This window comes from Eurytemora carolleeae, unplaced genomic scaffold (genome assembly GCF_000591075.1).
Source record: "Eurytemora carolleeae unplaced genomic scaffold, Eaff_2.0 scaffold1199, whole genome shotgun sequence".
Lineage (NCBI taxonomy): Eukaryota > Metazoa > Arthropoda > Copepoda > Calanoida > Temoridae > Eurytemora > Eurytemora carolleeae.
The window spans coordinates 88921-107449 of NW_019397084.1; the positions used below are offsets into that span (position 1 = coordinate 88921).

General features: G+C 31.0%; 1 protein-coding gene across 1 annotated transcript; it reads right to left on the minus strand.

Moving 5' to 3' along the window:
- Positions 1–7567: 7567 nt before the first annotated feature.
- On the minus strand, positions 7568–17716 carry LOC111711719 (monocarboxylate transporter 10; the record flags this gene model as incomplete). Its single annotated transcript, XM_023486141.1, is given in 8 exon segments — positions 7568–8930; positions 9252–9359; positions 12611–12681; positions 13316–13400; positions 14067–14162; positions 15659–15716; positions 17070–17122; positions 17577–17716. Coding segments are annotated over 8 exon segments (666 nt in total). The 3' UTR covers positions 7568–8847.
- Positions 17717–18529: the final 813 nt, after the last annotated feature.

Sequence of the window (18529 nt, forward strand, 5' to 3'; positions counted from 1 at the left end):
AGTATATTTCTAACATTCTGTTTATAATTTCGAGTACACTTTTGGTTCGGAATTAGGAAAAAGATGCTTTTGTTTTTTGCAGCAAAGAAAAAATATGTTTTTTTTGCAGCAAAGAAAAAAAATTTTATGAGTGATAACCTCATCATTGAGTATCTACAAGTTTGTTATAAATTTATTTAGACAACTATATGAAAATCCGATAATTCCAACCCAGCTACTCCTCTTTCCTTCCTCGTCCTCCCTCCCACCCTCCCCACTCCAGTCCCATTTCCACATGTCCCAACCCTTCCTTTTCTCTAGTAACATTCTATACCAATAATACATACCTTATACTTTATCAACTGTTTTAATGATAAGATTTTAATGAAAACTCTTCAGAATAGTACTGTGGAGTGTGGAGTGTGGAGTGTGGAGTGTGGAGTGTATGTTGTAATATTAAGTGACTCTCTCACAGTAATTGTCTGATAAAGGAATTGAGTCTCTGCAACAAACCCTGATTTTCTAATCACAATATCTTTGGAACCAAATGTTGTAGACCTTAGATAATTCAAACTATGAATTCTGTTAAATCAAAACATCAGAGTTTGAAATATCAAAGGTTTACAACAACGGGTTCTAAAGATATTGTGGTTTAAATATTTGATTTTGTTACAAAGACTCAATTCCTTTGACAAAAGATATATCTTTATTTTTCAAACTAAAAATTAATTAATTTCAATTTTTGTTTCTCTGTTTACAGTCTCTTTAAGGAAAAATGAAAGAGGTACTTCTCCGAATTTAGGAATATTTTGTTCCATAATTTTATTCCTTAGACTGTATTTGTACTTAATTTACAGGTTTTGTACAGAAATATTTTCAAGAGGCACAATAATAACTTGATATTTTGTCAAAGAATCTGGCCATTAAATTTATCTTAATATTCTACTTCCAGTATGTTTACTTCAAATACAAAAGTAGTTAAACAGTATGCAGCACACGGAGATAGCGGGAGACATGGATTATACTTAAACAAAGAACATTTGGATGTCTAGAGAATATAAAGATGAATTGATAGAAGAAAAAATTATGTTGAACGTTTTTTGAATGGTAGAAATGCATTTTAAAAGTCAAAAAATACTTGCAATTATCTTTCTGAGAGTTTATCAATGATTTGATCTTCCCATTATCATACATACAAAAATATGTTAAAAATATTTAAGTTTTGAGTTTTGGTACCTGCTTTTAAACCATGATCTATAAAGTGCAACTGGGAATTTGGATTTTACAACTACATGAAAAAAAACTATTATACTCTAAAATAGACATTTTATTGAATCAAAACTGAAAAAATAATCATGCTAAGTTTAAATTAAACGCATTTTTTAAATTTAAATTTAAATTAATGTAATTTATGTAATATAGGAAGGAATTGATGATTTTTTAAAGTTTTAAAAGAAAGTATTCAAACGGTTAAACATTTTGAAATGCATGTTCATAGCCCAATTTGTCATGGCCAGCTCAAAGAAAAAAATTAGACCGATAACTTTAATATTTTGGGTGCTAGGGAGGGTGGAAAAAAATGTTTAAAAAAGGGAAAAAAATGAAAAAAATATCAAAGTGTGACACATGTTTCTAAATGCATTTTCAAATTCTTTTCAAAAATATCTGTAGTCACAAAAAAGTTATGGGCTATGAACTGAAATTTTTAACCGTTTTTCAGTCAGTAATAAAATTTGTTCTTTTGCAAAAGAATACTAACGTAATAAACAAATCAATCAATCAAAGCATTGTTGTCGCTAAGGAACAAGATTCTGACGATGAACAGTTAGACAAGGTATAACCCACGAATCAAAATCGATAATGCAGAAAACTCTTTATTTCAGTTGACAAGCATACATATTTGTTTTGTTCGAAAATGAGTTAAACGAAAATGTTGTAATTGAAAAATTTTAGAAGGAAGATTTGTATTTATCCCTAAATAAAGACTTTTATTCAAACTACAAATATACTGATATGCAATATATTTTCATAGTCTAATTTTTAAGATAGCACAGTATTGCCAGGGTCAGGGAGGTTTAAAAAAAATTGCATAGGTATGTCGAAAAAATGTATCTAATAATTATTAAATAAAGGCACAGACTGGACTGCTATGCAAATTTGTATCAATTTTTGTATTGCAACGCCCGCTTAAAGCTTTGATTTCACATCACTAAGTAATTCATACTTTTTTGTAGCCCTAGACGTATACATTTAAGAACTATACAGAACAAGTTTATGGCTTTATTTTAAGTAGCGATTGGCAAAATCCTCATTGATTTTTGCATGAGATTTTGCAATTTTGGAGTCCCTGTGGTCATAGTAGTAATCCCACAGTCCACTAACGCTTCTAAATCTTTGGTCAGTGTACTGCAAAGTGTACTGCAAACTACTACAGAACACACCATAGCTTAGTTGAGGGTGATTCTTTTTGGCAAGTGTTTTTCGTTGTTCGTGTTAGATAATGTAAACAAAAATTTAGAACATTTGTTCTGTCTTTTTTATAGTATAAAAAGAAAAAGAAAAGAAAAACATTTTTCCCCTAACGCCCACTTTTTTGTAAATTGTTAAGAATTGTTAAGGAATTAAGTCTTTGTCAAAACTAAAATACAATTCATTTATAAATGTATATTCATATTATATATCTATATATTATATATATATCAGAAACCTGATGGTGTAAAGCTTTAAAAATTCAAACTTTGATAATTTGATCATAGTTTCATATTTCAAAATATTTGAGGTCTAAGACATTGGGTTGTAAATATATAGAAATAAGAAAATCAGAGTTTATTCATTTGACAAAGATGATGTAAATATCTTTTAAAACATTATACAAAGGTCCTTTTGCAATCTTTAAAAACAAAGTTAGCACCTTCGCAAATTAAAGTAAAATTTTAAAGGTCCATCTCGAGTCCAAGTTTTAGGGATTAGAGAAAATTAATAGTAACTATTTTAACAATTTTAGCTTTTGCCTGAATTGCTCTAAAAGTCGCAATTTTAAATAATTTTAAAGATTTCACGAAGTTTTTTGCCTAAACTTTCAAAAATGATAATTGTGAACATATTTTTCGGGGAAACTTTTTCATCTTCTACTTTCCATAAACCTTCCCTATGGGGTCATATTTGTGCCACACAATATCTGGGACCAACCGGTTCAGCCGTTTCGACGTCTGTTGGATAAAGACACAAATCTTTATTTTCTAATCCCGTCATCATTGCAACCCGATGGCAGAGACAATTTAATATTTCAAACTATAAATTCTGTTAAATCAAATAATCTAAGTTGGAAAATTCTAAGGTTACACTATCGGGTTGCAATTTTGTGGCAAAACTAAATTCTTTTATTTTAAAATGGTTGGGACGCATGTAATGTGATTTTCTCTCCATTTTCCTTAAACAATTCTTAGTTATTTCTTAGATATTTATGTTTTTGGCATACATATAATCCACTGATGTTTTTATGCACAAATGAGAGAAAATCAAGATCATTTAAAATGTACATTGTCTAAGGCTCCAAGAAGCGTAGATAAGGCATAGTAAAGTAAAATCGGAAGTCAATGCGTTGTGACACTTCAAGTCTATTCTGAAAATTGATGCAACTTTTCATATTAGCTATACCACTGTTTGATGTATTACAATAAACACCAAAACAGCTTAACTTACACGACCCCAAAGTCTGAAAAATTTGCCAAAAATCAATGTCAACTTTAATTGCTTTTGAAAATGGGGTTATTTAAACAGAAAAATCCGCAAAAATTTGAGAATGATAAAAATAACCACTTTTAGAGTAAACATAAAGTAATGTTAATATAAAAGGCGTTGGAAACTAAAAAAGCTAAAAAGTTAGTTAAATCTGTATTATTTGGAAAGAAATTGAATTAATGAAGTCAAGAACTAATGGACCCCTCAACATCAATACACACCTCTTCCTAAATCAGAAATGGATTAAGACATAAAAGATATCAGTAGGATGGGGATTGTGCCTGTAGATTGAGAAATATAGAATTCAGAATACAAATTAGATTTAAATCAAATGAAAATATAGGATTATTCGCAGATGATGAAACTTTAGAGAAGAATTAATATTATTATAATTTTAAACATAATTATAATTTTCTTATTCTTCATCCTTATATTGAGAATTCCCTGTAGTTATGACTAAATTTTCCTTGTAAAATTAATTAGCCCTGTTCATCGCAAAATTCCTACAACTTACAAGTTACATGGTTGTGACAAAAAAATCATTGATTTTGCGTCATTAACGAGTTTTATAAAAATTAATGACTTTCAGGATGCATCAAATGCAACAACATTTTTTTTGGGGGGGGGGGGAATATGGTAAATATTGTATATTGGTTTTGACGTTTCTTGAAACAAGTTAAACTGTTTTTTAAAACGATAATATTTGTTCTCATAGATTAAATATTTGAAAAGAAAAACTTTTTTCTTTTTTCAATGTCGCTTTTATATAAATACTCTTTTTGAGAAGCTATCCTTCCTTTACTTTTAACGAAATTACCGAACATTATTTAAACTAGCTTTTTGTCTTGATTTCCGTATTCTAGTTCTTTACTCTCTAGTTTCTAAATTAAAAAGCATTCTTTTAAGCCTAATGAGGAAAGGACACCAGACCGCCATGAGCCTAAAGCAAGATTTTTTACTGATCAACTTAAATTCCTTTGCTATTTTTATCTCTAAAATTTTCCTTTCATTGTAAGAAATGTAAGTTTTAGTAAAAAAGTCAGTATTATAAGACAAATCTGGGAAGCTTGTTTCGGCCGGGTATCCTTCCATCGGTTCGTGCCAGCCTGGTCTCTAACCCTCGATCCACGGAGCCCCTGATGGAGGTCCTGGACCTTCTGCAACTTATGGAGGTCCTGGTCTCCCTCCCTCGGAGTCGGCTCATTGAGACCCTGGTCTCACTACCTTTGGCTTATGGAAATCCTGGTACCCCCCCCCCCCCTTGGCTCATGGAGGCCCTGGTCTCCCCTTCAGCTAATGGAGGTCCTCGTCTTTCTGCTCATAGCGGTGCTGATATCCCTCCCTCCTTTAATCTTATTCCAGATAAATGCATTTCCGCTATTCTAACAACTACATGAGAGAATCTTAAAGATTTTAAAGGAAAGAGAAAAGGTTGGAATGAGAGGAAATTATTCATTCATGGATTGAGTCTATGGTTTTTCTGACAATTTTAAATTCTTAATTTTAATTTGTTCTAATTCGAAAATTAGGTTATCATGTCTAAATTTAAATAGATGAAAAATTCTATAGTTTTTTTTTATATTAAAGAAACCCACAGCTGGAAAAAACCTGATTTAGAATAACTATTTATTCACTGTTAGCAAGGATTTACCAGAGAGAACTGCCAACTTTGCCGGGAATTTACTTTTCTAAGTGTTTTCGAGACTTTTTTGATGAAATTTCATCATGAGCCTTTGTCGAGAAATCACAAGGTAAAGTCAATTTCCGGTTGAGTGCAGTTCTCCCAAAGGAAATTCTCGCTATAAGTAAATGTGTAGTTTAATCCCATTCTGAGCAGCATTATTAACCGATTAAACTTTTCAATAATAATTAATATATATATATGTTTAATTGTGTTATTGATAAAATATTTATAAGTTATATTTTTGTTGTAAAACTTTAAACTTAAAAGCTTTATCCATCTTGTAAATACTTGAATTTCTCTCATGAAAATATGCTAAGCATCACTTTCTCTCTCTTGGGCCATCACAAATATATTTACACTGTTCTTTGGGAGAAAACTTTAAAGGGAAGGGATGAACATGATCAATAATGTTGCTCAGAATGGGATAAAACTGGGTAAAATAGATATAAGGGGCGAACATCCATGCTCTTTCACAATATGGCAGTATGACAATAAAGAGGTAACAATAATTCTGTTATAAACTCTAAATGTCAAGTTCAAAAACAGGTTGAAAATTAAAAATTATTTTATTTCATCCAAAAAAGTTATTTCCTTGAATTTTAAAGAATGAATTCAAGACCATAGTTATTAAATGATAATCGATACCATCGATGGTTTCATTTATAATTTTTTTAATAAAATATGTTTCTAAACAGCTAATTAATTTATAGTTAAAAGTTTTTGTTACTTCGTTTGTCCTGATTATAATTCTAAGACGTCAGTTCTTTTAACCCTATTCCTGTTGGGGGGGGGGGTCAATTTGACCCCCCCCTGTAGTTTTTTTTACATAACTCAAAAAGTATTGGTCTGAGGCTGTTGAAATTTTCTGACTTTTCTTACATACCCAAAGCCCTCCCTTTAGGCCTAAAACCGGGCTTTAATACTAACTGCCTGAGTCCTCAGGCACACTGCATGAATGACTGCTTTTTCCTGTAACAAACTAAATCTTTGTTTTGACCCACTTCCACTTGTCAGATTTTGATAAAATTTAGCTTTTTGGAAAGCCTTTGACATAAGGAAACGAATTGCACAAGTTTTGCGAAAAAAATTGCAAATTTTTTGCAAACAACCTGTAAAAGGAAATTTGCACATTTTTAGTTTTTCTTGATTAAAAATCAGGTTATTTAAAATTTTGCATTTTTGAAATGGCATGGTCAAGGGCTTTTTAAAAATGTATAATTTTTCATTTTTTGAACAAATTTTGTATGCAAACATTTTTACTATAAAACTGGATTTTGCGATAAAAAATTCAATTTTCGCAAATTTGCAAATTTGTTTGCAGATTCTAAAAGTAGAGCACAAGAGCTTTCTAATGATGTATCATTTGTGATATTTGGACATACAACATGGGATTTAGAGGGGGGGGGTCAAATTGACCCCCCCCAGCGTATCCTGGTTTTCAAGTACCCCAGCAGGGATAGGGTTAAGCAAACTTCTAGATAATCCAGTCTTGTGATTTAATATTTAAAATAAAAGATAATGATTCCTGGCTGAAAAGATCCACAGGCTGGTCAAGCGAGAAACAAAGCTATAATTGAGAATTAATTAAGTATTTGAGCAACTGAAACAATAAAGTTTATCACATCTAAAGTCTAAATATTTATCAAGCAAGAATTTTTTAACGCTAAGTTTAAACCCAAGCTTGCTCTCAATTTGTTTAATATTAGGATCAAAATCATTCCATAACAAAGGAAAGCTGAAAAAAGGAAACTTTTTTTTAAAATCATTTCTGACCCTTGGTAGAAAAAATCATCAGCATTTCTAAGAGGATTTAACTTAATCCTTCATACCAATTATTAAATTTTTTCTCAATAAAATTTGCATTATTCATAACACACATTTTTACAATGAAAAGTGTTATCATCTAAGAAGAAGTTCTTTCAATATTTTATTTTAAATTTAAAAATTATCACTTTTCTTGTAGACAACAAACATTGTTTATTACAAAAATTGCATTTACATAAAAGACAAGTATAATTTTAAAGAGGAAAAAAATTGCAGGAATTGTAAATTTAACATATAGATAAGTCCATTAAAAAAATTTGATCTCCTTTCTAAGAAGATGTGGCGTGGCACACATGAAAACAAAGTTTTCTCAGTTTAGAAAAATAAAATAGCTATTAGTTGTGAAAAAATATATGTATTTCTGAATGATTGTCACATAAATGGATTCAGAAAATATGTTTTTACAATAAATTTATTAAAATAAAATGTTGAAACGAAAAATTAAAATGTTATTATAAAATATCAGACAAAATATCTATTTTCTTAAATTTTGATTTAAAGAAATTATACCACCTATATTATACTTAATATAGGATTTTTTTTGTAGTAATTAAATTTATAATATTTGTAAAATTTTAAGGAAGCTTTAATAAAAACTGAGTAATTTATTTTGCTTGTAGATTTTTTTCGATTGCATTCAGCAATTTTCTGACGCATATATTATGAAGTTTTTTTCTTTAAGAGGTCAGGGGATTAGTAACCCTTTCATGAGTTAATTCCGAGTTACAAAAAGTGTATACAATTGATTATAGAAAAAATGAATATCAAGTAAAAGGATGGTTTCACAAATCACAAGCTTTAAATGTAAATGATCTGTTAGGGTTATTTCAAGTGGCCCTCAATGCAAAGATGACTATGCCCAAGTCACAAAGGTAACATTGAAACCTGTATCCGATCAGTAATGTGGAAGATATTGTCAATTTCCTAGTAGTAAAAGAGTATAATTCTGTTAATACCTATATGTTTTTCTGCGGTAGAAATTTGCAAGTCACTTTTATAGAGAAATCACAATTGAATATTGTCCGTTTTCAAACTTAAAAACATCCAATTCATACTTGTTAAGGCAATAAATACGGGTACCGTTGTTAATCGTATATTGCGATCTTTGGATGGGTTAAAATCACACTGACGATGTAAAAAGATTTGTAAAATTAGGTAAACTTTCGTTTACACCTTAATCTAAGTAACAGATTATAGAGTATATAGAAAAACCACGATTGAAAAAATAAAGGATCAGGATATCTCATTTTTTCATGATTGGACAAAGGCCTAAATGCAAATCTATGACTAGACAGTTACTTAAAATTACTTTACAGCGCAGAAAAAAACGATTTTTAAGATTTATCCTCTGTGGCCGTGAGCATCCTTACAGCTACAGGGTGTCTTAATAAATATGACATTTGAGAGACTGTTTTTGGATCGTATTATGTATAAAACTAAATCCAAATTTCTTTATATCTTCAGTAATTTTTAAAGCAAATAAAAGACAGGGCACAAATTTTAAAGAAAAAAAATAAATAACTAGATTGACGACTAAATGCTGCAAATTATTTCAAAGATCAAGACGATCTTCAATTCGTGTAACTAGGGCACTCTGCATTGTGATTTGAAAATATGTTTTAAATAGCTTGATACTGATGTCGTCTTTTATGAAGTAGGAGAACAACACAACCATGTATAAGACCAGAAGCAATCAGCTCGACTAAAAATAAAAAATAAAATTGCTTTCTGTCCAAGGAATTTAGTGCTAAACAACAACGTTTTGCACTTAGATACTTTGAAAAAATTCTTTTTTATAATAATTGCAATAGATTTTACTTCCGAATAAAGAATTAAGATTCTTGAAATGTTGTTATATTTTAAATTCTATTTATCAAAAAAGAATGTCGTGCCAGTACGGCCTGTCTAGCTCGGCGTGCTAGATTCAATAAGCAGTTTTCATTTTTTAGTCTATAATCCTGACAAGGATTCAGAATAGGCAAAATGTATAAAATAGGAAACAACCTCTTTAAAGAATATCTACCTGAAGCTAGATAAAAGGAAGCTGAATAGGAGTTTGTTGTATCATGTATCAAACCAGATATTGGGGGGCCTGCCAAGGCCGCTATTCCACGGACAAAGGTTAGCATACCTAAAAAGGTTTAACATTGTACAACTTGATTCTCCAGAAGTTTTGTGTCCCTTTGTTAAATGTTAATTTTATTACTGCTTTGCCTGTGGCTGTGAACATTTAGTTTTTATATATTATAAAAAATAAGAAAAGACAATTAAAAAAAATATCGAAAAATATTCAAGCATCATTGCTTATTACTGCCCACTTTTGATCAGAGTAACAACGTCAGAGTGAGTTGTTTCCCAGGTCTGATTTTTCTTTTTTATCAGCTAGATTTATGTTACAGTTAAAGGGACAGACCGGCTATGTAAGGTAGTTGAACTGAGTATGCAGTTTTGTGGAAAGCTTCTTTGGGATTCATTTGAGACATAAAAAACTTTTTGAAGATTTGTAAATCCTGAGTTTGAGCGCAAATTCGACGTTCAAAACTCCTATTTGGGGGTGGGTACGTTTCCAGAATTAGTTTTTTTTAATTATCAAATAACGACTACATAAAATGTAAAAAAATTCTACAGTAAACTAATTAGTTGTTAAGGAACAGGCTGAGAAAATAAAAATTAATCTTATCATCAAAAATAAGTAATCTTGTTATTAGTTTCTATTTTCTCATTATTATGGTTTTTCATTATTCACAAAGATTTTCTGCAGATTTTGAAGAATTTGAAGAAATCTGCGAATAAATTCGAAGAAAATAAGAAATTCAAGATAATGATGAAAACGAAATAATTGATTCTAGCATTAATTTATTGACAAATTTCTTCTGAGAAATATGTTCCTAACCATCTAATCAAATTACTGTATAATTTTTACTTTATTTAATAATTTTAAAAAAACCGAGTAGGAGTTTTGAACGTCGAATTTGCGCTCAAACTCAGGATTTACAAATCTTTAAAAAGTTTCATATGTCTCAAATGAATCCTAAAGAAGCTTTCCACAACACTGCATACTCAGTTCAACTTCCTTACATAGCCGGTCTGTCCCTTTAAACCCTAAATAAAAATTTATCAAATTTCGTATTCTTCACTTTCTGATAATGGAATGTTGTAAATATTTAGTTTTTTAATTTAATGATTATATGGAGCTCTTTAAAACTGTTCCCGCAGAATTTCTGGGTGGTCGAAACTTGAGATAAGATTACAATAATATATTTATAATCTATATAATAGAAAAAGACATTCCTTAGGTTCTAACGAGTTACCCCCCAAAAAATTAAGGAAAATCGGTGCAGGGGTTCATGAGTTATGCTCGGACATACTTTATGTACATAGATGATATAAAAAACATCATAAATATTATTATTATTGTAGAACATCAACATCGATAACAATTAAATAATTGTTATGAAAGAATGTAGATATTGGACTTTTGCAAGCTAATTTTAGCAAAACACAATTTCGAATTTAACCCTTCAAGGAAATTATGGTCAAATCATATACAATACAAACATCAAATATGCAGTACGCGTTTGTAGTACAATAGTGTGAGGAGTTTTTTATCTTAAATTTCAATCAGTTTAAAAACAATAAAATTTAGCTCTGTTCTCTCAGATATTTTCGGCTTTCTTTAAACATGTAATTGAAAATAAAGAAAAAAGCTAATCTATTCTTTAGTTGTATACTACCGAGATCCACGCAGTAGGAACAAACATGTTTAAGGTATTACCAGTTTCATAAAAACAGGAAATAATAACAGGAAATGCAAGTCTCAAACAACTGAAATATTTATGCACCATGATTTCAAATAATTTTAAACCCTCGTTGTAAGTGACCCTCTATTATATGGTATTTAGTTCTGATCATTTCCTCCATTCTTTCTAAAGCATAAATCCACATGTCACTTTCCAGAGAAACCACGGTAAAAATAGTTATTTTCAATGAGAACATTATGGATATCATACTTGCCTTTCTATAAACGTAAAAGATATTTTTAAATTATGTATCCAGTTCCTTTACGGTTTTTTATCGTGAACCTATTGCTGTTTAATTGGAAACAAACATTTTCGGACATCCCCAAGTGCTGTAACTATTGTAACTATATCTAACTAATCAAAAAGAAAAATCAGACGTGGGGAACAACTCACCTTGGAGGTTACTCTGGTCAATAGTGATTCCAAGCCTATGATTGATATGGAAGAAAATTACAGATAAATATTTGAGATGTTGTGTTCACGTACGTAAATAAAATGTAATTTATAGGGAGGTTCGTGAAAAATAAAGGAGGTTTAGACTAATGCCGAATTTAATTTGACCTTGATCACTGCCAATTTTACTTCTATTTTTGTTGCGTCTATACGGAGAAAATGCTTTAAAATGTCTAATACTTAAAAGCGTAGCATCCTTACAAACTCAAGTAGTTTACTCAGATCGTAAATAATTAAATTAAATTTAAAACTGCGCAGTTAGATAACATAACATAAAATTGTCGAATTCAATTCGATGTTCTCTTATAAAGATGATATTTCATAATCATATAATAAAACAAGACTTTCATATATATATGTGTTGCGTATAACCGACCGGCTGGACCGATTTGGCTGAATTTTTTTTGTGAACACTCATGGGTGGCCGGGGAAATTTTTTTTCAAATATTTTTTCCACGGGCAAAGCAAGGCCTTTCAGCTAGCATTTTTGATATTTTTTTTTAATAATGAAGATGAAATTTTAATATTTTTCAGGAATGTTCGAAAATCCAGTGCTAGCCGTGAAAACAAGTTGCATGCAAAATATTAATTGAAAAGCAAAATAAAAAAATATTATAAATGATCAAATAAGGAGAAATGCATCGAATTGCATTCGACAATTGTAATTTGTAATGTATAAATGAGTAGTTTTAAATTTAATAAAATTATTAACGATATGAGCGGAAAAATCCAACTATGTAAATATGAACGGACGATACGCTCTTGTGTGTTAGAGGTTTATGTTTATGAATGGCACGCGCCTTGGGTGTTAGAGGTTTTTCTTATAAGTAGAAGTAAAATTGGTAGCGATCAAGATCGAATTAATTTCAATTTCAGCCTAAACACTCTTTCGTTTTTCGCGAACACGCCCTTTAAACACCATTTAGGTTTAGGCTGTCAATAATCAACCAAAGCTTTAAAGGAACCGTTGGCAATCCCCTCTTTGCATGGAAGGTTACTTGAAATTACGCTTACGGTTCACCAAAAAGTAACAAAAAGAAAATATGAAAAATATATCAAAAATACATCGAACAAAAAATAATATAAAAATTTATTAAACATGCATCAAAAATATGTAAAAAAAACTTACCGAATCCTGAGCTAAGATCTTGTTTTCCTAAGATTTCGACAATCAAAGCTGAGGTTACAGAAGGAATTACACTTGAAAATAAATCAATCCAAATTTTGTAGTTTCATGCAAACTTCTTTTCAAGTGACATTTTATGCTAAGATGACAATTCCTGGTTCACAAACGGTAGCCTCGAAACTTTTATCTGATCAATCAATAATGTGGAACCACAATTATAGATAATCAGTTTTCCAAATTATAAACATTAATATCTTTATACTTGATCAGACAAAGCTTTAAATGGTACCGTTGTGAATCGGGCATTGCAGTCTTTGCATGTTTGTCACTGGGAATTACACTTACATATACCCTTTAAGGTGAAAACCATCCTCACTTTATGAAATATTATTGTTAATGATCTGGGTAAGACGAAGACATTTAGGATTCATTGTATATTTTAATTTGCTTGGATCAATAATTCAAATTTTGACAAATCAAGTTTTTTAGAACCACAGATTGCAAAATATTGGATGAAAAAATCGGAGGCTAAGACAAAAGTTCAATTCCTTTGACAAGTTTGATGTTTCTCATTGTATACTTTTGTCTATTATTGTATATTATTGTATTTCATTGTATATTGTTGTATATTGTATTACCATGCCATTAAGGTACAGTTTGAAGTTTAAAATTTTTTTTTAAAAAAGCAAATGTTAAAGTTTATCTTACCTTATTATTAATCCAAACAGACTGGAGAGGATAAGGAAGGTTGCGTGAGATGAGCACAACAGAAAAATAGATGGAAGAATGCCGGCTAAAAGCGGAAGTATAAAATATGATTATTTTATCATTTCAGTAGAAAAATGGTTATTCTTAAAATAGCAAACTAGTTACGGTGTTCTTGTGTAAATTGAAAGAAATCACATTATTAAACATTTAGATGACCAGTTATAAGGAATAGATTTAAGGACGTATACAGGTATATAACAAGAGGTAGCTGTTGTGTTGAGTATCATTAATCTAGTACACTGGATCTTCAAATCTAAGGACCTACTCTTGTATTTTGGGACAACTAATTGATTCCTTTAATAACATTTTCCATGCGAGGTTTGACAACAACGGGATATGAAAGAGGAATTTTATTAATCCATAAGATGGATAATATTTCTTAATCAAGGATTTACAACACTGTAGTTCTGACTTCTGGGGTGGCCTATTTATACTTTTTTTAAGACAGAGGGTGGCTGGTTTTGTACCCATTGCCTAAGATACTAATTAATCCACCGCGGCCGGAGGGAATAGGAATGCGATACTTTTTTTTTAAAACCAAAATATTTATATTTCCGATAGATTATGAAATCCTTAATCGTGAAAACCCCTTTTTCAGAAAGTGATACTAATAACTAACTAGGACACTAATTATGCCGGCGGAGGTATAGTAGTTACCAACTATGATACTAATTACTAGTTAAGAATTTACCTATAATTGATGCTAGCGTAGTCATCCTTAGCGCACTTATATGCGGGAGATCAGCAATCCAACCAGCCAGTATTCTTCCAAGTGTATTTGTAATCCCTAAACAGTATTATCTTAAATAATTTCCTCTTTTTTCCCATCAAATGAACTGGTTGGAACAAACTAAAATTTTCTTTCTGCTAATCACCCTTTCTTCTTTTTTCTTTTTATTTATAGTTTTTGTATTTATTTTCAAACACAAAATACAAAATAATAATGTATGATGGTTCAGCTTAAAATTAAACACGAAATAAATTTATTATAAGCAAATTGAAAATATAATGTTTGATAATTTTGTTCTGATCGGTATTTGTTAAAACAGACTACTCATATTGAAATCTCAACTGAATATACATTCATTGTCGAGTTAGAAGTAAATACTTAGTCAGCACTCAAATTAACATTTTCAGGAATCCATTCATTGAACTTAGCAATGTATATTTTCTTGCTGACTTTAGTACACTTTTACATCCACCATTGGCAAAGGGTGTGAATCCATTCTTGTTGTCTGTAGTAAACTTTGACATTCACCATTAGCAAAGTGTGTGAACCCATACTCGTTGACTGTAGTAGACTTTGACATCTACCATTAGCAAAGTGTGTGAACCCATTCTTGTTGTCTGTAGTAGCCTTAGACATCCACCATTAGCATAGGGTGTGAACCCATTCTTGTTGTCTGTAGTAGCCTTCGACATCCACCATTAGCAAAGGGTGTGAACCCATTCTTGTTGACAGTATAAAGGTTATATAAGGGTTGCGGTCCTAGTCCTTAATATATTCTGAAAGCATTTTGCACGCTCAGAGAGATGAGGTTTTGACACCTCAAGTTCTTTCTAATAATTTTATTAAATTACTGTGTGTTTTCTGTAATGCATTAATTATTTGTTAATTTAAAAAAAATATATCTATAAAACTTTGGAGGGCCAGCCAATTAAAACAACCAGAAATAGTTAGGCTGTAGCCCAGTCTATAGTGACTGTTTAGTGTTAAGTTAAAATTAACAATGTATTTATTCTGATGTTAACCAAAATATGTATCTATCTCTAATCCTAAAGCTGATATGAAATAAGATGACCTACCTACAGCTTATATGAAATAAGACAACTTACCTACAGCTGATCCTTCTTACAGCAGATATCAAATAAGAGGACATACCTTCAGCTTATATTAAATAAGACGACCTACCTACACCTGATATAAAAAGACAACCTACTTACAGCTGATATCAAATGAAACGACCAAATGAAAAGAATACCTACCTGCAGCTGTTATGAAACAAGACCTACCTACAGCTGATATCAAATAGGAGCACCTACCTACAGCTGATATCAAATAGGAGGACCTACATACAGCTAATATCAAATAAGACGACCTACCTACAGCTGATGTCAAATAGGAGGACCTACCTACAGCTGATATCAAATAAGACGACCTACTTACAGCTGATATCAAATAGGAGGACCTACCTACAGCTGATATCAAATAAGACGACCTACTTACAGCTGATATCAAATAGGAGGACCTACCTACAGCTAATATCAAATAAGACGACCTACCTACAGCTGATATCAAATAGGAGGATTCCAGTTTTGCCAATCCTGTACTTTCAGCAAGCTAAATATATTTCAGTGTTATATGAGTAACGTGTGGAATAAACATATTTTAATATAGCTTTACCCTATCTCAATTGGTCTATTTTTCTTTAATATCGTTTGATGCGGGTTGTCCCCCCCCCCATGATTTTCCCCTAAGAGTTAAGATAGGGGTGTGTGATACATGTTCTTAGTTCCAACTTTTCAAGGCTACCTCATTAAAAAAAATAGACCTCTTATCTCTAAAGGTTAGGGTGCTAGATAGGTTTTTTTTAAAGTTCAAAAAGTTCGTCGGGAAAGATGTTGAAAACTAGATAATTTTTACTTTTGAAAAATATTAACATGTGACACATGATGTTACTTACGTTTTTTAAGGGCTTTTCAAATATATACATTTTAGGGCTGTAGTTTAATTAATAGTTATTGACTATTTTTAATTTTAACCAGCCGTTTGACCTTCCTCCACCTTTTGCATACAAAATATTTTTTTACATGGATGGAAAACACCCCTACCCCAAATCGGGGATGGGGTAAAAAAAAAAAAAAAAAAATGGGACAAAAAAATTTTACTTTTGGCGTTTTAAATTCAATTTCATTAGTTTATTTTTTCAATTTTAAGAGACTTCATGTAGGGGAGGAAGTGTCTTTATCGCCCTACAGCTAAGAAAAAATATATTTATCGCCCTGCTTCACATCTAATAATTCCTGATGTAGGGTGATAAAGTTACTTAATCACCAATTAACAGGGTGATAAAGTTACTTGATCACCAATCAACAGGGTGATAAATTTACTTAATCACCAATCAACAGGATGATAAAGTTACTTGATCACCAATCAACAGGGTGATAAAGTTACTTTACCACCAATCAACAGGGTGATAAAGTTACTTAATCACCAATCAACAGGATGATAAAGTTACTTGATCACCAATCAACTATGGTGATAAATTAACTTTATAGGTTGCTATTAAATAAGATGAGTAAAATTTAATAAAACCATACATGTATGTTATTGTCGTTGGTGTCATGCGTACGAAAAGGTTTTTGTTGGGATTTTTACTTTTTCTAGTTTGTTTTCGACTCGCACTTATCAATACCCATTACAAAAACAAAAATTAATTTAAACTTTTTTTCAGGAAATTAACACGGGGTTCCTTAAAAAAATCCCTCTCTAGTCACTAAGCTCTAAATGTTTTGTATGCAAAATTGATCTTGGGAATTCTTGGTAAAGTAAAATTCCCTGTAAAATAGTTGTAAATAATTAAAATCAACTTTAGTCGTTATTATTCATATTTATTCTAATTGACACGTCTTAAGGTCCTCTTCAGTCGACTTTGGTCAAAAATTTATTCCTCTTTTGTAGAAGTTCCCTTACCATTGGAAGGTATGAGTAAAGAGCATAGACTGCCATCACAGTTGGAACATTGCCTTTAACGTTGTGTTCAAGAAGGCATGGCCATCTTTAATATTTGTTATTAGATACAGAGTGTGTCCCATGCACGAAACATAACAGTAAAAAGACGAACTTGAAGGTCGTCTTGATCTTACGACCCTCTTACACCTAATTAATAATTAAACTTATTGTTCCATTTAGCCATGTAATTGCAATTTAATTTTTCTATAAAAATTATAATCATTTCGGTGAAAATATTGTAAACCAGCATCATTTAATTATTAATATGTTTTGCGTAAGTATAATGTTTCGTGCATTTCGTGTTATTAATCAGAACAGACATAGAACAATTCAATATTATTGAATTTTTAAACTTTATGTTTGCAGAAATTTGTTTAACCGGAAAGAATCGAAAACACACAAGATTTGTTCGACTTCATGCGCTCTTTTTAGTTGTGAACTTTTGTAATCCCACATTGAACACAATGCCTATGAGAACTAAGAGAAAACTTGATTTTCTCAAAATATTAATGTTGAACATCTTCTGTTCACCATTGTGTTGACCGCGTACTTTTGGAACCAAAGCCAGGCCAATCAACATACAGATAACACAAAGGCAGGCCAAGGCTCTAAAAAAAAGTAAAAAAAGGAAAACGCACTAAAATTTTATTTCTGAATAATTAGGCTTCTATCTATTTATTGATCAACGGTTAAAACTGGTGAAGACAATTGTTTCGGGTAAATGTACAGTACATGTACGGCATGGTTTGTCACAACCTTTCCCTAATCTGCCTTCTCTTCAATGCATAGCTTAAGATATTTCTCATCTGATGGGGTTTCTCTACTACTCTGCTCTTCTCACCTTTCTTTTTTATTGTTTTACCATGGTAGCTTAAAACTCAACTATTAAGTGAAATGGATCAAGTGCACATTTTGTGTTTTAAGTTCAGTGGACTATAAAAAATCAGATGTATGCGGTGACGCAAGAAATTGAACTATCCAATCCACTGATTCTATCCAAGAGTGAGGTCACGCTGTACGGTTAAATCTGTACATACAGTAAGCGGAGTATGTTTAATCAGACCACAAATAAAACATATCTTTTTCTCCTGACTAATCAATTTTCACATAATTCAAAAAGAATAGACCTTATAAGTACTGAATAATTGGAAAAATTAGTTCAAATATGAAATTAAGAGCATATAAGGAGGAAATTAACACTTTTTTAGAAACTTATCCAACAATTCCTATTCTCTAACTTGTCACACTCCCAGCATACTCTAGGAGAAGATTTTGATAAAGTGCAGCAAAATATACAAGAAAGAGTTCATCATGGATTACAGAATGATATAAATAAAGTTAACACCCAGTCAGTCAAAGATGCACTAAATAAAATGAAAGCAATGAAAAGTGACGCATTATTTGACTTCAGCTCTGACTGC